Consider the following 23,998-nt stretch of genomic DNA (forward strand, 5'->3'; position numbering starts at 1 on the left):
TTCATGCATACACAGACCGTACACTCCGGCAACCCAACTGCGCATGTGCACAATCGTATACTGAGGAAAAAAGGTCACGAACTCTGACCCTCCCACCAACTGCAGCAAACAGTTAAAATATTAATTTATTGAAGTCAATTCTTAATCTGATATAACAGTTTCGTAACAGGTAAGGAAATTTTAAATACGGGATGCCCTAGGGTCTCGTGAAAAAGACGCGACGAGTCAGTAACGCAGGAAGGAGGGAGAATGTTGTTGGGGGAGTCTGCAGGGAAGCAGCCATTGGCTAACCCAAGCTAGCAGCTAGCTAACCCAACGTTAGCGCTTTAGCAGTTTCCTCCGGAGCTCAACGCTTGAACAATATTACATTTGGCAAGTAGGTAATCATATCGGCAACTTAATGCGAATGAAGGATGAGTTAGACCGCCGGCTGCGTGTTCTTGTGTGCTGATCGCTATTCAATTACATCGTTTCGGAAAAACGTGCATCCGGGCTTGGCTAAGCTAACAAGCTTAGCCAAGTCAGCTAATTGTGTTAGCTGTCGTGCTAGCGTTGCTAACTACTCTCTTCTCCACACACCAGCCAACTACATATTCGGTTAGCTGTCGATTTAAGTGCGAATTAGAAAACGGGTATATAGTAGTGTAGAATAATGATGCATTTTGCCGAATTAATAAGGTCCAATGGAAGAATTTTGTGCGATTTGAGTCCTGTTGTCAAAACGATAGTCCCGCCACTTGACTCTGTGATTCTGCATGGGCCTTGAACCCTAGCATGCTTTAACCCTTCAATGTTGACCTTTCACCCACAGGAAAAGAAATGCCTTTATCTTCCGTATCGATTTTAAATAGCTGGCTGTCAAGAGCTTGTTTGTGTTAGTTTTACAACCATGCCGCCCATTTGTTGTCATTTTACCGTGATATTAGCCTGTTCTTTAATTAAACAAGGCCACCAACGGTGCAGATTCGAGCTAGCGCCAGCTGTATTAGTTAGCATAGGCCGCAAACAAGCCAGTGATACGCAATATAATAAGTTAAATGTTTATAAATGCCCTGGTGATTAAGCACGAATCATTTCAAGCTAAAGCTAATCTCGACTCTCTCCTTACTCTCCTTTTGCAATGTTGTTTTTTGCCTGGAATCGAAAAGTTTCATCTTCGAGAATTCGAAGAGCCAATTTGTTTAATTTAATAAGTTACCCCTGATTCATCCTTAAGGTTCATCGTAATAACGACAGCTAACAGCGATATTTCAAATATGAAGCAATCTCAGTTCAACACGAAACCCAAACGCATATAAAGATATTGTCTGCCTGACACATACACTTGTTTTATTAAGGTGTAAAATGTAATGTGCTTCCTCAACAGTTGCACGTGCCTCATGGGGCATTGATGTGAAGAGCAGTGGAGGTAAATACATATCAGAATGGATGGGCAGACTCAAAGGATTCAACTCGTGTCAGCAGACAGCGGCATGGCATTGGGACACAGAATCCAGGTGATGTGACAACCTGTCATTCCCAACACTGGTATTTGTTTTGAAATGATATCCAAAATCAGGCAAATATCTGAGAGCAAAGTAAAAGCTCCTGGGTGGAATAACATAGTGTCTTATTTGTAAGATTTTTCTTACAGTACACTAGTGAGGTGCTTTGCTTTCTTTTCTTAGTAGTAGTGGAGCTGCTTTATTTAACTTGATCAATATAACTCTTCTCCCACACTTTCTGCTCTTATTGTGTACACTTCCTTATGTTTTAATTTTTGTTTTTTTAACTTATAGATTGTAACTGATCAGCAGACTGGCCAGAAGATCCAGATTGTCACAGCACTGGAGCCATCCTCCCCTGGGAAGCAGCAATTTATTCTAGCAAATGCTGACTATTCCCCAGGTGGGAAGGTGATCTTGGCCAAGCAGGAGGGCTCACCCAACAAGGTCATCCTCGCTGCTCCAGATGGCTCCGGCGTCAACCAGCTGCTCTTTACTTCGCCTGAACTGGCTGGGCAGCAGATTCAGGTACTGCCCAGTGACTTCCTCCAGCCCATTTTGATAAACAAGTTACGGAAATGTCTTGTGACTGAAGCATGAATATGTTTACTCAATCTACACAATTATCCCAATGTTTTCCATCTGTTTTTGAATGTTTCTATTGTCTTGGGTTGTTTGTCAGTTTGTAACAGAAGGCTCAGACCAGTCTGTTGTCAAGCCAGTCGTGGAGTACTGTGTTGTGTGTGGGGACAAGGCCTCAGGTAGGAATCAAATACAGCTCGCTTCAACATTGTTGTCTTTCAATTGTTGTGTTACACACATAAGCACCCCATACATTTTCCAACCTAACCCCTGTTCTCTCTTTCCTCCCTCAGGGCGTCATTATGGAGCTGTCAGCTGCGAAGGCTGTAAGGGCTTCTTCAAACGCAGCATTAGGAAGAACCTGGTGTACACATGCAGGGGCTCCGGAGAGTGTGCCATCAACAAGCTCCACCGAAACCGCTGCCAGTACTGTCGACTGCAGCGCTGCATAGCCCTGGGCATGAAACAGGACTGTAAGTGACTGTAATGTATATACACCTGTAGATATGCTGTTCACGCTTTACAGGGTTGATGTCTAATATCTTCCTTTTTTCTCTTAGCTGTGCAGTGTGAGAGGAAGCCTGTTGAAGTATCCACCAGAGAGAAGTCTGTGAATTGTGCCGCCTCCACAGAGAAGATCTACATCCGCAAGAACCTGTGTAGCCCTCTGGCTGCCACACCCACTTTTGTAACCGACAAGGAAACTGCTAGGTAAAGGTCACCACACTGCATCATTAGTTCAGTTGCTTATACTGTGTCAGTCAGGACACAACAAAAATAATATGTTGCTATATGTTGCTCTGCTTTACTTTGAAAACAAGAAGCCTAATTTTCAAAACAGCCATACATCTAGTGATATTTATTACATTTGCATGGTTCAACATAATAAAATACAAATGTGATAACTGCATCTCTGATGATTGCATCTCTGATTGCAGGTCCACAAGTTTGCTGGAGTCGAGTATGCTGCTCAACATCCAACAACCCTTCTCAAAGCTGGAGAACACCATCTTGGTCCCGGCGTCCCCTGACACAGTAACGCAGATGCTATAAAATTACATTTTGCAAAACACAGATATGTCGTTCTGACCTGGCAAGAACCAACCTTTGAAATATGAACGTCCTCTGAGAATATTGGGATTAAACGTTTTATCGATAATTGCTTGTTCATGAATGATACGTGTGTCTTAACGTGCAGGAATCTCGTTGGTTGGTTTTGGGGCAACTTGTGTTGTGGACTTGGCGGTTTTTATGCTTATTTATTTTGCTGTTGTGAATTTGTTATCACCTTTTTCCTTGTTCCGCTTTCCTCATGTTATGCTCATGCAACCCTGTACCTTACAGAAAAAGTTCAAATAAAAACTTCATCATGTATCAGAGGGATGATTGACACCAGTTTTTCCATAATATGAAGCAGTTTGATGGACAGTTTATGCTATCCTGATGCAAGACAATACACCCAAATCCAAATAAATTTGTGCTTGAGAGGGATGCTTGAAAATGACATGTCTCCCATTTCTTCAGGATGACCCATGTCAGGGTGACCTCAGCACGCTGGCCAATGTGGTGACGTCCCTCGCCCACCTCAACAAGACCCGGGAGGCAAGTGACAGTGGCAATGATCTGATGGGGGTGGAAACCCTTAGCAACGGTGACGGCTCCATGACAGATATCCAAGGAGACGAGCAAACCGCAAGCGAGATCACTCGGTGAGGCGGACATGTCATATGGAATCAAGAGACTTTGAAACTGAGCAGCAGCTGTTTCCAAATAAAAAATTATATGTGTATTGGAGACCTACATGAGCGTCAGAAAGGAACCCAGGGGTTGTGTTTTCTGTATGTCACGAAGCTCTAATAGAATTTCTTCTAGGGCCATGTGGTTTCTGCCTCTGCTCTTAAGGACTTAATTAGATTGGCCAATAGGCAGCCAAATATTGACCATCTAAGAGTACTGTCAAGGGTTTTTGAGTCATATCCTATATTTCCTGTTTCTGTGTGAACTATACTAGGAAATGGATGTCTAACAAATCTGAGCCTTCTAAAATGGATCATTTGACTATTTGCTTCTCCCGAATTGTAGGGAGTTAGATCTACTAATATGGGAGTTTTATGTGTATGTTTTGTTTGTGTATCCCTAGAGCGTTTGACACGCTCGCCAAAGCGCTGAACCCTGGGGACGGCTCAGCAGGAGAGTCGTTGGAGGCCACCATGCAGCTGATGACAGGGGACCAGTCCGGTCCTGTAGTGGAGTTGGAAGGACCTCTGCTCTCCGACAGCCACGTCCCCTTCAAGGTAAAAGTCCAGCCAAAGACCTTGACCTTCGAGATAAAACCCAACCAAACCCAAAAAAGAACCTCTGCTTATGCTTTATTGTGTTACCCTTTCTTTCTGATTAACATTGTAGTTATGATCCTACCCTCCTTTTTACAATTTGCCCTTACAGCTTATGATGCCTTTGCCCGTGCCAGAGTACCTCAATGTGAACTACATCTGTGAGTCAGCTTCCCGGCTACTTTTTCTCTCTATGCACTGGGCACGCTCCATACCTGCCTTTCAAGCCTTAGGGTGAGTCATACCATTGTTCACTGTTTCTCAAATATACCCTTTCAAATAGCGCCATTGTACTGTGTCATTACATGTCAGTTGAGAAATGATTGTGAATTCAGTGTAATTTTACTCATGTGGCCATATAGTTCTCTGCAATCGGTTAAAATGAACCTCTTTTCTTATTTTCCAGTGGTCAAGATAATGACATTAACTTGATGAAAGCCTGCTGGAATGAACTGTTTGCCCTGGGTCTGGCACAGTGTTCCAACGTTATGAATGTTGGCACCATCCTAGCTGCCATTATCAACCATCTGCAGACTAGCTTACAGGAAGGTAAGAGGGCCGCATTGATGAACGACAAATCAAATTCACTATGGTCTTCTATTTGGTATCTGCAGGTTTTAAGTCTTGAATACAGTTTCAGAAGTCAAAATAAAATGTTGCAAGCCAGCCTTGCAGACCTATATTTTGATAGATCTACTTTTTTCACTTTTCATATTTATTTTTGCTGCAAAATTGGTCTTGAATTTGCTGAAAACTGTTATGTAAACTTGCTTGGCTCCTTACGTCCTCATAGCCTCTGACCTTGTCCTTGTTTTTGTCCCCTGCAGAGAAGCTGTCCCCAGAGCGAGTGAAAGTGGTAATGGAGCACATCTGGAGGATGCAGGAGTTCTGTAACAGCATGTCCAAGCTGGCTCCAGATGCTTATGAGTACGCCTACCTCAAAGCCATCGTTCTCTTCAGTCCTGGTGCGTGGACAGCTGAAAGAGGAAATTAAATTTTTACGTTTTTTTTTTTCCACCCATGATATTGGGGGAATCTAAAGTATTTGGGAACTCATGACCAGAAGCAATACAGTGGGTCAAAGTGCTCAAACCCATGTCTTACTTTCTCCTGTTTGTGTGTTGTTTTTGTACCAGATCACCCAGGCATAGACAATACCCCGCAGATAGAGAGGTTCCAAGAGAAGGCCTACATGGAGCTGCAGGACTACGTCACCAGGACCTACCCAGAAGACTCCTATCGGTTCGTAGGCTATACTTCCGCATTATATAAATGCTAGGCAGTGATATACTATGTTTAGAAAAGCAGGTTTTGGATGTTGCATATGCTGTACTTGGTACAGATGTTAAACATTATTTCTCCTTTCCCCCTCCTTGCTCCCAGGTTATCCAAGCTGTTACTGCGTCTTCCTGCCCTCAGGCTGATGAGTGCAGCTGTCACAGAGGAGCTGTTTTTCGCTGGCCTGATTGGCAACGTACAGATTGACAGTATCATCCCCTACATCCTCAAAATGGAGTCCACTGATTATAACAGCCAGGTGGTCTCTGGGGTCTGACGTTGACACACGATGCACTCAGCCATTCGCCACAGCAACATTGGACTTAAAAGACTAAACAGCAAGGCAATCAGTGTGCGCAGCGGACGGGTCGACCCAGTGCTGCAAATACACTTATTAATGGCATGGCCTCCTACATGAATTGTAAGGTTTTCCCTCTTACCTTGTTCCTACTTCCTGGAATCCAGTGGCTTCTCAGCAGCGAGTCAGTTCTTATTGGCCCAGAGAGCATGGCTCACAAAGAGGACAAGTAAAATCCACACCAGTGGCAAGCGAGCCTCCCGTTATCTGCTGATTCAGGAATGAACTCTTGAAACCTGCATAGTAGATTGTGCTTTTTATTGTATATAGTATTTTATGCTTCATATCCTCCAAGCCTTTCATTTTGTGCAGATTTTGTTTTGTATTTTGAATGAATGATGATTGGTTCTTTTTCACTGCTTTCCCACCTGGTTGTGCTTTTTTTTTTTTTTTTTTTGTAATGTTTTTGAGAAAAACTTTTGTCATAATGTGAATTGATTTGTCAGGAGATGTTGTTATTGCTGAAGGTTATAACCTTTATATTTTATTTGTTTGCCAATCCAAAGGATAGGGCCAGCATCATGAGTCAAATATTTGACATAATATGGATCTGAAGTAATTATGTATATAGATATGTATATAGAACGAACCGAGAAGGCTATCATGGGCAATAGTTGCTTATACATGGATTTCATCTTTTGGACAAGTTAATGTAGTTGCTAAATGATTGTCAAGTCATTTGAAAATAAAAAAAAACTTTCAATTGTGTGCCCCTCTTATTGACACAATTGAGCCATTATTTTGATTAAAAGACAATATCAGTAAGACTTAGAGGAGCTAGTCCTTAATGTTTTTGCCCCAGCATTTGGGAGATCTTTCATCATTACACCCAATATCCTTTTTATATTTTCATCTTTATATACTGCTTGCAAGTATCAAGGCTTGCTTTTCAGGCTCACTGTGCTACCATTTTATTAGCAATGTTATGTGTCCCATTAGGCAGCTCAACTGTATTTTGGAGAATAGCTGTGGGCTACAAATGGGCAGTTGAAAAAATGTGATGTTTTGTAGGAAACCATGGTTATATCTATTGGACCCATGCTCTACTGTTGGGAGATCACCAGTCTGCATTATAATAGGCTTTCTGTGTGGATGAAAGGAGGGGTAATTATTTTCTCTTGCATAGTGCCTGCTTTTTGGCTGGATTATCAGCTGTACAACCATTCAGCCTGAGTGACTTTTCAAGTTTTTGTCTCTAGTTAAGAGTATTTGTAGAAGTGAAAGGGATAAACATTGTTCAAAACAAATGCTGCCAAGCCAATCCCATTACCTCTCTGAGTCTAGTCCCTTTCAGACAAAGACTACTGTCTTCTAGCCTATAAACAACTCCTGTTGAGATTCTCTATCCAGTGTTTGTGGCCAGGTTCAAGTAGCCCAGTATCAGTGAAACTGACCCCACCTTGTCATTTTTGGGGTGAACAGTGGGATCTTGTGAACATGACAGCTCTATCTTCAGCCCCATCGAATGTGCTAATCCACAGTTTGCCTATAGAACGTGTGTTTATCAGCCCACCTGTCACTATAAACACAACAGATTGTTTACATGTTCCTTTTGAATTAATAATGCAAAATCTGTATCCTTCCCCAGTGACTTCTTGTTGGGTTTCGTGTCGGATGACATGGAGGTGGAAGATGTTGCAGGGCAGTGTCCAAGGGACTAGACTTACAGTGTGTGTTATTAGCAAATCAATTTTTCATTAGGGCTCTACAAATAGATGGGTGGGCAGTGGCTGTAAGCTTTCCTTTGCTGTAGTTACCCAGTGAATGTGTCCAGCTAATTAAAGGCACTGATAAGAGCATTAAAACTTGATGACCAGAAGAATGATATTGGCTGCTGCTGTTTTTAGATATCCATTGTCTGGTATCCAGTGTCTTCTTCATTATCTGATTCTCCACTGCCCTATCATATCACTGAATCGCTTGTCTCGCCCCCTTCGAGCCACAGAAGTTAATGCATGGCACTGTAGGGTGCACTGTATGGTGTGACCCCTCGGATTTTAAGTCTCCCAAACAACGGGATCATATTCACATCTCTGTGTTCAAACCACCCAAACAATTTGCCATTGCAAAAACAAAAACTTGTATCTGTAAAAGTTAAGCACTTTGTGATGCAACATAGGCTTTTGTGTTCCCTGCTAGGTGGATTAGCTCAGTCTAAGCTGAATGAATGTGAATGAAAGGGCCAGTTGGACTGTTCCCATGGTCTCTTTCGTCTTTGGGTTTGACTGATACTGCTTGAGGGGAATTGGTGTAGGTGTTGTAAGACAAGGGCAGAGAGACAGCAGAGCAGAGAGAAAAAAAAATCTTATGCTGTATTTACCCTCACAAAAAGAGCATGAGATATTCTAATGATACTCTGTAAATATCAGTAAATGATATCACAGCTTTAATTCCCTATTGTAATATTATAGTGATATCATAGGAGATAAAAATACCATGAAGAATAGGTCACTATAAACTTACTCTAGAGTACCATAGATACCTATAGGAATATCATAGGAATATTATGCTGATTTGCACCGGTTGCCTTTTATTATAAAAAAAACCCCAACAACCCCAAAAAACCACAGAGTAATTCGTCTTTTTCTCCCACTTACAGGCGTGTGTTGAAAGAGTTAACTCCACCTCTTTCTACCACTCTGCAGAGAGAAATAGGCGGAGTTTGAGTCACCACATTGTTTTTTGTATTACATGTTGAGGAGGGTAGCCAGAGTGTGTGTGTGTATGTGTGTGTGTGACAGAGAGAGAGGGGAGAGAGAGGGGCGAGAGAGGGGGATAAACATGGATGCGAGATTACGCCAGAGTTGTAAACTACTACTACTGGTCCTTAATTGAAAACTACGAGTTTCTAATTGACTGCAAGCCTAGCACGGGATTATGCCCAGCACCAGCGTGTCTGTGCGAAGTTTATCTGAAGTAGAAAAATACCTCAACAGCCGGATGGTGAGTAGATGAGTTTATTTTGCGGCATTGTTTCATTAAAGGCAGTTCCCGTACTGTACCAACGATACATTGTTTGCTTATCCCCATGTGAAGCCAACAGCTGCTGCGTCCTATTTCTCAGTAGCCTTCATTTAAAAAGAACCATTGTAATCCTGTAATACATTTTAGCAGGATACTGTACAAAGAGAAAAAGTACGTGTCCATACGGTATGATATGGTGACTGGTAACTCAGCACCCCATAAATCCCTATGAACATTAAAGGAATAATATGGCGATTTTTCGTTCGGACGATACCGGACGATATCCTACTGGACAGAAATCTTTCTATGCTGCGTTTCATCACATCGATTTGAGTTGAGTACGTATTTCAGTGTCTTGACTGAACCAACTCGGACTCCTGTGGTGTCAGTTTTATATAATTTTTTAGTGGAGATCCCGCATCGCCTGGCCCAGTTTTCCTATTCTAATAAAGTGCTTTACCTGGGATGTAGTGGAGGGTGAACCCACCTCGTCTCAGTTTCCCCATCTTGTTAGGCTGACATAAATCTTCATCATGAATTCACGGTGTAGTGCAGTGATTCTCAATCTTTTTCATATCAGGGACCCCTAATTTAGTACAAATTATAGAGCCAGATTTTGTATTTTTATTGTTAGATATGTTTTTTTTTTCTTCAGAATTCCATGACTCTATATTGTAGGTAGAGGGATAACAGTGAAACTATGACCAAAATAGTCATTCTTCTACCTTCTCTAATTGTGTTAACTTCTTGTAAGTTAAATAATGCTGAATTTTACCAATTCATCAATTTGCTGGGGACCTCCTGGGACCCCCTCAAGGACCCCTGGTGGTCCCCGGACCCCACGTTGAGAACCACTGGTGTAGTGTATATCATAGCAAGCAGTATCAAAATCATTTATAAGGGTAGACTCTTTTCAGAAAAAATCATAAATTAATGCTTTCCTGAAAATATACTTATTTTTTGTTGATATTGGTGCTTGCCTTATGATGATCACCTTTTCGTCTTTACCATTACATCACTGATTCTTACAATATCATTTTATACAGAACATGATGTAATATTCTTTATAGCACTGCATTGTTTATGTAGTTATAGACAACCCTTTTAAAACAATTTACCATTAAATCTGTTGTTGGTAAAGTTTGTGTAACTAATGCTAATGCTTTTTAAACATTAATTCCATGCCTCCAGCATAAGTTACCCATATACGATCACATGAGAGCAATGCCCTAATTTTTGCTGGCATGTCATGTGTCTTATTTTACGTCCTTAAACAGCAATGTAGTAGTAATCTAGGTGCACATCTAGTCATTGCCTGTACAACTGACACTGACAACTTCCGGGGAAAACCAACCAACCCTCTGCTGATGTTAATGTGTGACGTCCAAAAATCCCTAAATAGCTGTGAAATTCAGGTGCTCTCACAGGCAGAGTGACACCATGAAGTGGAATGCTCTTTCATTTGTTGAGTCCTGTGCAACCAGAAAGTCAGCCATGTGTCACTTGGCAAGCCCGTTTCTCCTCGCATGAGCCATCATACCCTCCAGCCAAATTAAGTTCAGAAGTCACGCTCCACCTTTAAAGAGCTTCGTTTTGATCCACCCACTAATTGCATCATACATCCTGAAGGGAACACTGGCAGGTTGTCTCCTCCTTCCCCAGTGCTTGTCTCAAAAACCATCCCACTGCAGATACTTTAGACCAGCACTATTCAAATTGAAACACTGACATTTAGAGATCAAAGCAAAATCAATACTCTGCCTCCCCCCCCAGAGTAGAACACAGAAGAATAGTACGCAAATAATTTGAGCCAGCTTCTCAAATAGGCCGTTTTACCGTTAGCGTAAGTTAAGTTAGCAAGAGCCTGACACCAGCACAATGCATTGAAACAACACATCTGACTCACTGGCTGGGCTATTACCACTGGACTGTGTAATTATGCTTTCCTCCTTCTGTTGGCCGTAAATGACATCGCATTTTTGTCCTCAAAAAGCCATTGTACAGCAGATACAGTGGGTGAGAGGCCAGCGATGATGCAACACCTCAGTTTGAGTGGCTTATTTCCAGCATGTACCTTTAGCCCCCATTGATGGTGGCTGTGTAGAGATTTGCATGCCATTTCTCAGCGACGTGCCTGTCCTTACATGAACCTCGCTCATTACCAATAGTGGTTCAGTAACATTAATGTCATCAGAATACAGGCATACTCAGTTTTTTGTAATTAGGCAGACTTTTTGGCTGTTGTCCATCTTCTTAATTGGCGTCCCTTCATGTGCTGTGCATTGTGAATCATTAACTGGCAACTGCATTCTTGTATTTCTCCTGGGCTGTTATATTGGTTGTTCCATATGAGCTGCTTTACTATTCACCAAAAGTGCTACGTCATTCACTCTACTAAAATCTCTCACTTTGAATCAGTACATTGAATATAGCCACATGTTTATCTTAATTGAATTCCATTCAATACTCTGCCAGTCCACTGGGGCAAGCAGACGCTGGGAGTGTTAATGGGCTATTGATTTAATCTTGGACCAGCTTGTCTATGAGATAATAGGGAATAGGTCTTAAGCAATTCACTCCACTGAGCTCCTGGGGATTAGTCTTTCAGGAAACTTCAGACTTCAAACTCTGTTGGTAGTTTTTGTCCTTTTATTCTGATGAGCCATATTGTTTGGCCTTTAAAGAAAGGTTTTGCAATCAAAGCTTGGCTGCACAGACAGCTATGGGATGCAGATGAGAAGAGTAGGAGGAGATGTTGGGTCAGCTTTCTGACTACATTCAAAGATGCTCTCTCTCTCTCTCTCTCTCGCTCCCCCCCCCCCCCACTCCGTCTCTCAGTTTCTCTTCCCGTTTCCCTGTGTGAGCCCTGAGTGGAAGAGTGTCTGTCTCCATGAGGATCAGCTGGAGGGAATACCAATAAGCACCGCAGGCTTCTTCCTCTGTGGTTCTGTTCTCTGCTGAAGGGACGGTTTTGTTCCATCTCAGTGAGTGTGCCAGGGCTATCACTGTGTGTGTGTGTGTGTGTGTGTGTGGGGGGGGGTTGCATGCAGAGACACAAACAGGGAGAAGTGTCAGTGAGTATCACACCACAGCCTCACAGACACCTGTGTGTGTGTGTGTGTGTGTGTGTGTGTGTCTGTCTATGTGCCTGCATATGGCATGACATCATGATTTGATGGTTTCACCAGATAAGCTAATCTGCTGCTATTGTGTGGACTTGCAAACATTACTTCCTTATTACAAGGTCCATGCCTTCCTGTTTGCGTAAGAAGTGTTATTTCACTGACATCCCCTCCTCAGGGAGGGACAGCGGCTTCGTCTAGAAACTCTGTACCTTCTGTTAATCTAAACCAATATCATTCCACTAATACTGCTTAGTATTTAGTGCACACCCATTGAATACCCAGTCTTGATTTGTTTTTTGTGGGTTCACCTCAGTGCAGTTCAGGGCTGGGATACTGGTTTCTGCTTTGTCTGTGCCGATGCTGCAGCAGGCATGTGAGCGCAAGGTTGTTTTTGCATGAAAAATTGAATTACTAACTAGATCATTGATCCAAGAGAGCACTGCAGCACAAGATGAGCAATATCTGCAATTTCTTTCTGCTCTCTGACTTTGCTTCCTTAAACAACAAAGTGTAACTGAGATTTGGGCAGAGGCTCACAGTTTCTCTCTCGGCTCGGCTCTCCCTTGTTGGGTTAAGATTGAGGCTAATGCAGTTGGATCTTTATGTTGTGCTGCCTGGCGAGGTCAGGACATATTAAATGGGTCATGGTGTTGGACAGACGCTGTGTGTTAAGTAGGGCAGCGTGGGGGCCGGGGGCCACATAGAGGGAAGAGGTGTGAGGGAGGCACCCTGGGGGCGGAAGACCTCCTCTAGATCCTGATATGTATTGGACTGTGGTTGGGAGCATCCAGCCCGAAATTAGGAGAGTTATGCTCACTTTATGCTATCCTCACATCCGTCTCTCTCTCTCACACTTCCTCTCGCTCTCTCCTTCTGTCTCCCACTCTCTGTCTGTCTCTCTGCTTCTGCTCTACTGACACACTAGCATCCATGGGTGAGTCAGACAGCAGGCGTACATGTGTGTGTGATGTCCTGGCTTGTTAATTTCAGACACCACGGTTTGAGCGTTAATGTGAATCCCACTTTATTGGAGCGTGAACAGTGTCTGAAGAAGGCTTCCTCACACTGGTGGTGATGTACCAGATGTTGAGGATAGGTCAAACACAACCTCCTATACTTTCTACATTTTCGCCATTCAGGTGACGCTTTTATTCAAAGCGAATTACAGTGAGTGAGCACAGGTAGGGGTTCAGTGTCTTGCTCAAGGACACTTTGACAGGTCAGCTGGCTGTTAATGGAAACACACTGATGTTAGCCTGGATTGAATCTGTGACCTTTCGGTTACAGGACGGTCCCTCTAACCGCCAGGCTGCCCTGCTGCCCTCTGTCCTGGTGTGGCGGGCTCTTCCCCTGGTAACTGGGCTTTGATTTTGACGGCTATCCTCAGAGGCCGCTGTCCCCAAACACCTTCAATCCTCCCCCATCCTCCTGTCCCGCCCTCCTACCTCCACCACCCCTGGAGAATGTCTGCACAAATCCACATGGAGAAGTGGAGTGAAAAGTAGGGCAGCCTCTGCAGATTTGGGAGGACATTTTCATCAGCATGAGGCTAATTCATTTAACAGAGCCACTCATCCAGAGAGACTTTCAGATTGCTACAACAGTTAATCAGTGTGGGTAGAAATCACGAGCAGCAGCAGCAGCAGCAGTGGCAATACACTTATTGAAATGAAATGATCAGATTTTTATACAAGCTATTATCAGGAAATGGTCAGATGTCACATTTGTGTTTTTGGTTCTCTTGTGTGTAAAACATCTGGGTTGTGTTATTCTGTTATTTGAGCTGCTCTCATAAATCAGGCCTCATGCTGCTGAAAAATAAAAGCTACAACGCCCCTCATTCCAGCTATGTAATGCAATTTTTGGGTTATGCTTGAACAATCAGGACTCCAACTGCATAAATGTGAAGGTAGACGTATAGATATTCTTTCCAAACATCTCCCACTCGTGTCGAGGTGTACAGTACCTCTGCTGCAGGCTACAACAGTGATCTGTCGATGGAGCAGTCACACCACTCCACTATTTGATCTGTTTTGTGCTCATACTGTATCTATGCTATCACAGCACCTTGCAGCAATATACAGTGCCCTGTACACTGGGACCTCCATGGCTCTTCAAGCTACAGAGGAGAATCCTGAACATTTCAGAGTTAAGGCTGGTGGTAGCAGAGTGCCTGAGGAGCTAGCTTAGTTCCAGCAGTGCAGGAATAGCATGCCGTCCAAGCTGTGGCTGTCTGGGTAAACAGGCAGTTCTTTGTGTTTGTCATTTGAAAGCTAATAGACTGGGTAATATGAGCGGCCTACACACCAACCTTCTGTACACTTCCTCTTGAAGAAGGAAGACATTAGACTCCCCTTTCTGTCTTATGACAAACAGGTTTGACAAAAGGATTAAGTAGGTTTGAACCCGATCACTTTGACAAGTTTTAAGCCAGTGTGTGCACCCTGGATGGAGCTTGAATGTGACTGGGCGCAGAGCTCCTCCGCATATACGTCAGGCCAGTGAATCCATATGCAGCAGCCTGGTCATCACAGTGCAGTCCTGGGCAGAGCAGAGGCAGGACAGGACAATGTGTGTTTTTTTCTCTGCAGAGAAAGAGTCTTGTGTTCAAGAAGGACAGATGCCAGAGAGGGGGAGAGAGACTGGGAAGGGGAGAGACAGGCTGAAATACCCCAGGCATACTTGTAGAAAGAGGCATGCCGTTTTCTGGTTATACAGCATACATAAATATGTAAATTTTTTGTGTCAGTAGAGAAATTATAGGCATAGATGGAGACTAATCAAAATACACATTTTTAAGTACAAGCACAAAACAGTTTCTGTGACAAAGAAATATGTGGTGTACATTATGGTGAAACCACATCCTACTAATAAATGTAGTCAAAGGGAGGATAGCATCACATTCTTGCTCAATGTATCACACTCATAAACAAGTGTGACCAGTTGACTGAGTGTGAGGGTATAATGGCAACAGCAAGTGTACATGGGGCCATAATGTTTAAAGGAGTCACTCAAAATAGATCCAGTTGAAACTGAGAGGAACAGCTTTGCTGAATGTGTGCCTTTCTCTCTCATTTTGTGTAGCTACTATATGTTACTGAGTGTGTGTGTACCAGTGTATGTCCAGCCGTGGTTAATCAGCCTATTTTTTGCGCCCTCTCTCCCCCTTCCACCTGATAGTCATGTGTTGAGGAGTATCAATGTGTAGTGGCCTCTAGATGCAATAGTCAATGCTCAAGATACTTTAGCATGCAATATGTAACCACTCCACGGTGATGTGGAAATGCTAAGCAGGATTGAAACATAAGTCTGCTTGGGTCTCGGCGATCTGTTTACGTGCTTTAAACCGGCAGTGTTACATTTGTTGAGGATTAGTGCAGCATTTTGCGGCACGTAGTGTTTGTTGTAAAACACTTTTTCGTGTTAGGCGTTAACCCTTTCGCCTCCTATCACTTCAAGTTGCACTTCTCTGTTCTAAAAATGCTCTATCACAGCCTTTTTAAATCCTCCCTTAGTTTCTCTCTGCAGTTTCCATTCCATACTGGTGAGGTGCCTCAGTGAGTCTTGCTTACTCGGTGCTATTCATATTTATTCAGTTTCACTTCCCCATGTATACATCAGAGATCTCCTCACAGTTCTAGGCTTGATAATTCAGAGGAAAATTTTACTTTACTGTTAAACTAGTGCATAATGTCTGGAAAGAGGATTTCCTCAGTGTTGTGGTCATTATCAGTGACCTAGATGTGCATGCTCCGCTTCTCTCATACACATTAATGGCAGCTATTTTGTCATTGGTGTCATCTGTTTGCTATACTATAAACAAATAGGATTAAGATCTGGCTTCTAAAACGTAACAGATTTGCCAAATAAGAGCATTACATACACACCCAGATGGTCGCACTGTTGAGACAGCAGAATAGTGCAGAGGCAAGGACACACTCTGCATAAATACATGCAGAGCCAATGCGAAATGCAGACATGTAAATGTGAAAGACGAGCGTTAAGCAGAGCTCACCAGTAGCACAATGCATGGAATTGGGATTGAAGGCCATATTTTACATTTTATTTTTTACTGTGTTGCTGTCATTAGAGAAACTTCCACATATAGTTAAACATTATCCCTTCAAATTCTCCTTGTACAGTGTTTTTGAACTGTTCCCACAGAGCAATTTTACTTTGATTAGCTGTTTAAAAGACATATAAATGGTTATAGATATCTAGGCTAAAAGATATCTAGGCTCATCTTAGACCACATCTTCTGGGGTAAATGAAAAATAAAGCATTATCTGGTACTTTTTCTGGTCCATATATTTTTTTTTTTTATCTTTACAAATGTTTATGTATTGTTTAAATATGTAATAATGTATTTACTGCTTAGTCTAAAACTGGGCTATATCCAAAAACGATCCTGGGCTATAAAAGAGCTAAAGCATAGAGACAACATTGAAATGACGTCTAGTGCTCAGTGAGCTTTATCTAGAGTGTCTGATGTGTGTGTTTTTGTCCTTCCTGTAGGTGGACAGGAGCAGTGAGGGCAGTGTTCTGAGCATCCCGGGGCCGATGCGTCGGGGTTCCTCCGAGAACAACCTGGACCTTGACCTGAGCGACGGAGGTCCTGGTCCTGGTTTGGGTGTAGAGGTGCAACGCAGCCGCTCTTGCCTGGACAGCCTCCAGCAAAAGATACTCAAAGTAACTGAGCAGCTGAAGATCGAGCAGACGGCGTGCGATGAGAATGTAGCCGAGTACCTTAAGTTGGTGAACAGTGCTGACAAGAATCAAGTGGGGCGCATCAAGCAGGTATTTGAGAAGAAGAACCAGAAGTCGGCTCAGAACATCGCCCAGATGCAGAAGAAGCTGGAGCAGTACCATCGCAAGATGAAAGACAGTGAAAGCTTCCAAAGCCCCTCCTCCTCTCACTCCTTTGCCAAGCACAGCACCATACCCAGGGAGTCGCCCAAGGAGCTGCTGAGGGATATGACCGGCAGTGGCAGACACCCAACCCTGGACAAGATCAAGACCATCGGACCGGGCGTTTCCCTCTCCCCTCCTTTCTTCTTCAGCAAGCCCAGAGAGTTCGCCAACCTCATCAGGAACAAGTTTGGCAGTGCTGACAACATCGCCCACCTCAAGACCACTCTGGACGCTCCCTCTCCATTTCCCACTGACAGCGCAGGGAAAGGGTTGAGTAGCAGCGCCACCATGGTGGGCAAGCCCAAGTATCCCAGCGATGATGAGTGCTCCTCGGGGAGTGCCTCCATATCAGCAGACAGTAATGGGAACCCAGTGGGGGGAGGGGTGACGGGGGAGCAGGCGCAGGGCCAAGGCCATGGCCAGGGGCAGGAGGCAGGGGAAGACGGCCAGAGCAGACTGGCCCTGAGCCTGGAGGAGGTGAGGGAGATCCGGGAGGCCCAGAGCCAGCTGGAGGAGGACCTGGAGGACCTCAAGACCCAGTTCAAGAGAGAGTATGGCATCATCAACCAAACACTGCAGGAGGAGAGATACAGGTCTGCTCACAGTCCAGTTTATATTACTTACATCTATCACTGTCTCTACATGATGTCTAATACAATACCAAGGCACTTCGACACTCAGTCAGATAGTCCTATACTGTCAGAGTATAGGACTATCCATCTGAAAAATGTAAACAACCACAGCACTTTAAGAGAGTTTGGAGAAAAGTATTCACTCAGTGGTTGACGGCACATAATCCGTCACAATAACATCCACAGAACAAAAAGTAGAAACCATGATGGAAGCCTTTGCTTCCTCATATACATTTAAATATGTCCAAACAGAGAAGTAGTACCGTTTAACTAATGCTCCTGCATTGACTGCCAGGTATGAGCGTTTGGAAGACCAGCTGAATGACCTGACAGAGCTTCACCAGCACGAGACGGCTAATCTGAAGCAGGAGCTGGCCAGCATCGAGGAGCGGGTGGCCTACCAGGCTTATGAGAGGGCCAGGGATATACAGGTAAACAGGAAATCTATTGTGCTATCAAGCCCTTTATCACATGCATGTCTCAAAGGACTTTACAGAGAATGAGCCTAACTAGATCTAACTGATCAACAATTGGCCATAGTACAGAATGATATAGGACAAACATCAGGAAAAGCACAAGACACACTAAAGCAGAACTCTCCTTGGTCAAAAAGTAATTATAACTCCACTAATGTAAAAGTCTGTTTTCATTTGACAGTTGTGGCCATCCATGTTCTCTGATAGAAAGATGCTTTATTAATCTCTTTGGGGTAAAAGGTCAGCAAAATGCCCTTTAGCCACTTGGTATGCATTCAGACCCACAATATCATCTCTCTCCATCTCTCCATCTCTCTCTCAGGAAGCCCTGGAGTCGTGTCAGACGCGAGTCTCCAAGCTGGAGCTCCAGCAGCAGCAGCAGCAGACGGTCCAGCTAGAGAGCCGGGACGCCAGAGTCCTGCTGGGGAAGAGCATCAATATCATGCTGGCCATCATCACCGTCATCCTGGTGTGCGTCTCCACCGCTGCCAAGTTTGCCGCTCCGTTGATGAGGAGTCGACACCATGTGATAGCTACCTTCCTGGGCGTGTGCTTTTTGGCCATATTCTGGAAGAACTGGGAGCGTTTACAGTGTGCCGTAGACAGGGTGCTCGTGCCTGCCTGATGGCGAGGGAGCCATGTTGAAAACACTGTTGACACGGACGCTGTCAGTTGTCAGGATGGGACTGTCTGAGAGGATTGGTTGTACAATCGTCAGAAGACACGATCACCTCACATTCACAGAGGCCATGGTTTTTAAAGTCGGACTGAAATGCGATTCTGATGATTTTGCTCATCTATAACATGGATGTGTGTAACTAACATTTTCATCTTGGCTTTTAAAAGAATATTTCTATCAGTTTATTTGTCAAATTTTCCCTCATAGTTTGGTGTGAAATAATCACTTCAGACATGAATAAATAATTAAATAAGAGTGAATAATAGAATAATTAATAAGAGTGAATATTAATTCACTGTCACTGTTACAATTAATTGGCCAAATTCACTTTAGCAGCAGGGGGCGCACTTTGTTTCCCCATAGTTTTAGGGGGAGTATTCCCTAGATGAGTATTGGAATTTGGCAAATAATAATCATAATTCCTGTTTTGTTTTCAGTCCGACTTTAACATCCATCAAACTGATGCGAGCATGCACATGCACACACACAAATAAACAACACAACCTCAAGCTTGGTGCCCTCCCGGTCACAGCTACAGAAAGCTAGTGTGTTGGCATCACACTTATTTGAAGAACCTACAGAGACAAGAGCACAGAAAGGCGATGGACATTATGTTTGTTTTTTTATGTGTCTAGTTTCGCAACGTATTCTTATTCCTTATTGCCTTGTCTGTTCAACGGTCAGTCATTGTCTTAAAGTTGCTCTGTTTACTGTTCCTGATTTTAAAGTGCAATATATTTTGATTTCTAAGACCACTATTTTTAAAATGTTTCTTTTAGGAGAGCACGTTTTGTGTCAGTGTTTAGAGGAGTGACAGGGTGTTGCCGGGGGCGGGTGAGGGAGTGTCATTAATGTCGGCATGAGCGATCCATAACCACTGAGACCACTGTCGGGCCGTGATAAGACCAGCTGCCTCCTCTCTCAAAGGGCCAAAAATCAATCCAACTGCATTACCGTTCTGTTGGCTCCATAATATCAACACAAGCCACTCTTCATAGCAGACACACACACACAAAAGTATGGAGCCAATTACTTAGTTCTCTCTATTTACATGTCTTACGGTTTTTGTCAGGTTTGATGGTCGTGTTTTACTAATAATGTGATTGAGAGGCGAAGGGTTACACTGTGATACAAGCTGTTTTTCTGAGGAAAAATGCAATTCTCTTTCTTAAAGAAGCAACAAGTAGCCTTCAAGACTCTTGACGATGGCAGAGGAGCACATAAAAGGTGCTAAGTGATGGACTGGGAGTCTACTTTTTGGACTGATCCATGTATTAATTCCTGTGAGTCTTATGAACACTGTCTATGAGGATCTCACATGAAAGCATGCACCATGCTTAATGTTTGTCTGCCATGATAACTCTGTTGTTTTTGTTGGCGTTTGCCATCGTCTCTCTATTGTACTGTTGACTGCATAAAATTCTGTTTGTTTGGACACATTTGAGGAAGTCGCACCTGCAGAACTATGGATCTGGTTTACATACTCATGTGATTGATCCGTTCTGTTCTCATGCATTACGTGCCTTTGTCTGACAGTTCTGTTAAATTAAAGAAACCTTTTTAATCAACCTCTCACTGATGCTTGGCATTTGAATTTGGTGTTTGGTATTTGTCATATTATTGGATTGATCTACCAACATTCCAGTATTGGCAAGTCTCAATAGTGATTATTGATTCCCAGAAATTATTGATTCCCTCACCAATTGTGATTGGTATTAAAAATGAAATTGAATAAATGGGAGTGGTATGAATTCAGTAAAACTTTTCAAAAGTACCTTCACATAATATAAAAAAACTACCACATTTTGCTGTTGTTATACTACCAACTTCTCTCTCCTTTACCACCACTAGAGGGTATAAGTGCTGCACTGCAGTCATGACAGAGATCAAGCAAACATAATGGCAAGCTACTGCATGATATTCAGCTTTCGTGTACTTGATTTCATATATGTTTTATTTTTTTAATTAATCAGTCCCACAATATCAAAATCCATATCACCAATCCACACTATAAAAATCCAATATCTCAGAAGAGAGAGTAAAAGGAAATGCCACTCAAAGTGCCATTAATAATATCCTAATTACTGGAGGGGTAGCGCCCTCTGCTGTTTTCATGATGGAATATCTGAACTACAGTATTTCTACATGGCTCCACTGAAGCATACTGCTATATATAATAAGTCTTTGCTCCCATCAAGCCCAGGTCATATTCCATGCTGTGAGCCGGAAGTCTGTCTGCAGATTGATTTCCGTCTGTAACTGCGACTGATGTGGTTTCCATCAGGGCAAGAGTTATCTTTCTAGGACTCTGTGTGTGTGTGTGTGTGTGTGTGTGGCCTAGTCAGACACAAACACACACAATAAAGCCCATGCACGGTTACACACTGCAATATGGGTCACCTGGCACAGCGGTGTGCATGGTTTAGCCTGCGTGACTGGCGACTGCCTGCACGCCACACAGAGGGACAGAGAAACACAGAGGAATGAGGATGATAGACAGATAGCTTAACTGTGGATCTCTGGCACTCGCTTGATGTTCTCATACTTTATGAAGGCGTAAGTTGAGAGTTGAATCGTGAGTCGTATGTGCATATGTCTGTGTGAGCATGTGCGTGTGTGTGTAGGAGGACTGGCTGTGCTTCATGGGTTTGTGGAGCAGCTAAGGCCTCTAGGGGGGGAAATACAGGCACCTCAGATGTGTGTGATGCAGAGATTCTGGGTAACACACACACACACACACACACACACACACACACGCACGCACACACACAGCCACCCACACATGCATACACACACACAGCGGCTTAAAAACGGGGATTAGGAGCTATATTTGTAGGTGTGAATGGAGAGCAATATTTTCTCTCCCCCGTCTCTTCCACTCTCCACTGTATTATGTGATCTAAAAAGTGAGCGCTTCCCTTTGATGTGAGCCTCTGTCCTGTGTGTTTTCCACTCCGCTCTCCCCGGTGGCTCCTGGAGCTCGTTGGCCTATTCACCGGGCTCCATAATGAGCTGCTAATTATCCCAGGACCTCATCAATTCTCTGTGGGCCGGCCGAGGGCCCGCTGCCGAGCCTCCTCCTCACACAGGTTGGCATGGTGACCGCAGGGGATGGGACCTGGAGGAGGCCACCAAAAGGACTGCCGCAGCTTCACTCCTGTTCTCTCGCTGAGGAAGAGTGAGAGGGAGGGACACAGTTTTCACTCACAGGACGAGAATGGAGAGAGTGGGAAGTGTGTGGATAAAATTAGCTAAGTCTTGCTGGTCTGAATTTAGTCATTTATACTTTTTTTTTTTTTTAACTTTTTGTTTGTGTGTGTGTGTGTGTGTGTTTATATACTGTATATATACAGTATGTATTTGTGTGTGTGTGTGTGTGTGAATGTGCGTATTTGAGTCAGTCACTCAGACTGCATACATTTATAACATGGGAAAGTTATGACCCCTCTGGCAACTTCCACGCTGATTTAGAATCCTCTGGCAGCGCTGGGCCCTTCCCATTTCCTGTTTATGGTGTCATGGCAACAGGCCATGTTCCCTTGCTTTGCTTCAGCCCTATAACATCAAATATACACTGCCTCTAACATGGAGCCACAGAGCCATACTTCAGCAAGCACAACAACACCTGCAACTCTCTCACCCTGCAATGTCTGTGACCAGAATTAGAACTTCCGCAGCTGAATACATTGAAAATTCCAGATTTATGGAAACATTTATCAGCGAGGTCTCTGGATCTTCATATAAAGCACCTCTTAAAATGCCCTAATTCAAAGGCACCTCCAATTTCCTTTAGTTGCTAAGCAACCAGAGAGCGCCACAGCGATGCTTGGAGTTAAAGGCTGGCAGCCCAGTGCTGTAAAGTGGATTGTGGGGTGAATCACTGTCTTTTATAGCTCAGAGGTTCCATTACATGTCCAACTGACAGTGTCAATGATACACTGTCTGTTAAGAGTAATTATACAGCCTGTTGATCCCTCTGGTGTATTCACAAGCAAACTGCCTCAGCTGAATGGTTCTAGCGGGGCTAATGCCATTTGACATTTTACCTAAACAAAAATGTTAAACATTATACGATTAACACAAAAATCTATCAGACATTGCATGCATTCCAAAGCACAGATAATCACATTCATGACTTGCATTTTTGAGGAAATCATGCATGAAGTCACACTCATTCAATCCATCATTCCATTAGATTACACAATAATGTTGTTTGATCATTGTTAAACCGCAGATACGCATCGCAAAATAAGGAACCGTTGGTCCTTTGTCTGTGTGTATGTGTGTCTGTATGTGTGTTTGTGTGTGTGTGTGCCCATGTGCGTTCCCAGTCAGCTATAGACCTACATTCCTTAGCTCCTTAGCTGTGGGAGCCATGCATATGACTTGTTGAATCTGGACAAAACAAAGACAGCAGTGTGAGTGGGAGAAGTTCCCTGCGTATGACCTAACGCTCTGTGGGACTGCTCTCTGTTACAGAACAAACAGCTCATCTCTCAAGCACTCCCACTGCATGGAGTCCAGACCATGTCCAATTGGTACTTGCAAATTCTTTTCATTTTTTTTTTTTTTTAAATCATGTTTAGCTGTGGGATGGATGGGGGTTGTCACATAGAACAATGCAGCGATTGCCAGAAAGTGTAGCACAAGACAATATATTTGAAAGTTAATTTAGTGTACTTTCTGTGACTGACAACTTAGCTGACACTATCTGAGCTGTCCTGGTGTAGTTAAATCCCACCCAACTGGTTCAGCAAGCAGACTTAAACAAACACCGCAAATTATTTTCAAATACCATTTGACCAAGGTTTGATGGTATCAACATTCCTTCTGTGCCCATTCTGCTCAGCACCAGCTCTCGCCACACTAGAGTGACACTGATGGATCGAAGCCAGACATTGTCAGCCCATTATCAACACCTTGTCAGCCAACTCTCTCCACATCTCTCTCTTCCCCCTCTTTGGTGTGTGTGTGTGTGTGTGTGTGACTGTTAATGTGTGTGTGCCGTGGAGATTGAGGGAAGACTTCAGGTTGCAAGATCCTTAGCCTCCTTGTCTGGGGATTACAGCTGCCTGAGGAAACTACACAGAGCCACATGGAAGCGATGGAACTGCTTATAACCAGGCATCAATCTTTTCAATCTGACACCTTTTTTCCCTTTTTGTGACTGTTTGTC

General features: G+C 43.5%; 2 protein-coding genes across 3 annotated transcripts; both read left to right on the top strand.

Annotated features, from left to right (window-relative positions):
* The first annotated feature begins 26 nt into the window (after window positions 1–26).
* On the top strand, window positions 27–7,815 carry nr2c1 (nuclear receptor subfamily 2, group C, member 1). 2 transcript variants are annotated; one of them, XM_071897482.2, is made up of 14 exons: window positions 27–169; window positions 1,367–1,496; window positions 1,779–2,012; window positions 2,167–2,245; window positions 2,360–2,539; window positions 2,627–2,777; window positions 3,005–3,101; window positions 3,591–3,775; window positions 4,207–4,360; window positions 4,512–4,633; window positions 4,806–4,948; window positions 5,227–5,364; window positions 5,536–5,641; window positions 5,783–7,815. In XM_071897482.2, the coding sequence occupies exons 2-14, from the start codon at window positions 1,425–1,427 to the stop codon at window positions 5,952–5,954; spliced, it is 1,833 nt and encodes a 610-aa protein (XP_071753583.1). In that variant the 5' UTR covers window positions 27–169; window positions 1,367–1,424; the 3' UTR covers window positions 5,955–7,815. The 2 variants fall into 2 exon arrangements, with proteins under 2 accessions (XP_071753583.1, XP_078139357.1); XM_078283231.1 differs by lacking the exon at window positions 27–169 and adding an exon at window positions 286–376.
* A 956-nt stretch (window positions 7,816–8,771) lies between these two features.
* Window positions 8,772–20,390, top strand: LOC139910261 (transmembrane and coiled-coil domain protein 3-like). The gene is made up of 4 exons (XM_071897510.2): window positions 8,772–8,978; window positions 16,640–17,628; window positions 17,963–18,098; window positions 18,466–20,390. Exons 1-4 carry the CDS (start codon window positions 8,913–8,915, stop codon window positions 18,766–18,768), a joined length of 1,494 nt encoding a protein of 497 aa, XP_071753611.2. The 5' UTR covers window positions 8,772–8,912; the 3' UTR covers window positions 18,769–20,390.
* Window positions 20,391–23,998: the final 3,608 nt, after the last annotated feature.

The sequence above is a fragment of the Centroberyx gerrardi genome, chromosome 4, assembly GCF_048128805.1.
Source record: "Centroberyx gerrardi isolate f3 chromosome 4, fCenGer3.hap1.cur.20231027, whole genome shotgun sequence".
Lineage (NCBI taxonomy): Eukaryota > Metazoa > Chordata > Actinopteri > Beryciformes > Berycidae > Centroberyx > Centroberyx gerrardi.

Excerpts from the sequence above, each read along its gene's own strand:
- LOC139910261 (XM_071897510.2), top strand. The coding sequence starts at position 8,913 with ATGCCCAGCACCAGCGTGTCTGTGCGAAGTTTATCTGAAGTAGAAAAA. Across the intron at positions 8,979-16,639 it reads AATACCTCAACAGCCGGATG|GTGGACAGGAGCAGTGAGGG; the intron begins GTGAGTAGATGA and ends TCCTTCCTGTAG. Across the intron at positions 18,099-18,465 it reads AGAGGGCCAGGGATATACAG|GAAGCCCTGGAGTCGTGTCA; the intron begins GTAAACAGGAAA and ends TCTCTCTCTCAG.
- nr2c1 (XM_071897482.2), top strand. The coding sequence starts at position 1,425 with ATGGATGGGCAGACTCAAAGGATTCAACTCGTGTCAGCAGACAGCGGC. Across the intron at positions 2,540-2,626 it reads CCTGGGCATGAAACAGGACT|CTGTGCAGTGTGAGAGGAAG; the intron begins GTAAGTGACTGT and ends TTTTTCTCTTAG. Across the intron at positions 4,949-5,226 it reads GCAGACTAGCTTACAGGAAG|AGAAGCTGTCCCCAGAGCGA; the intron begins GTAAGAGGGCCG and ends TGTCCCCTGCAG.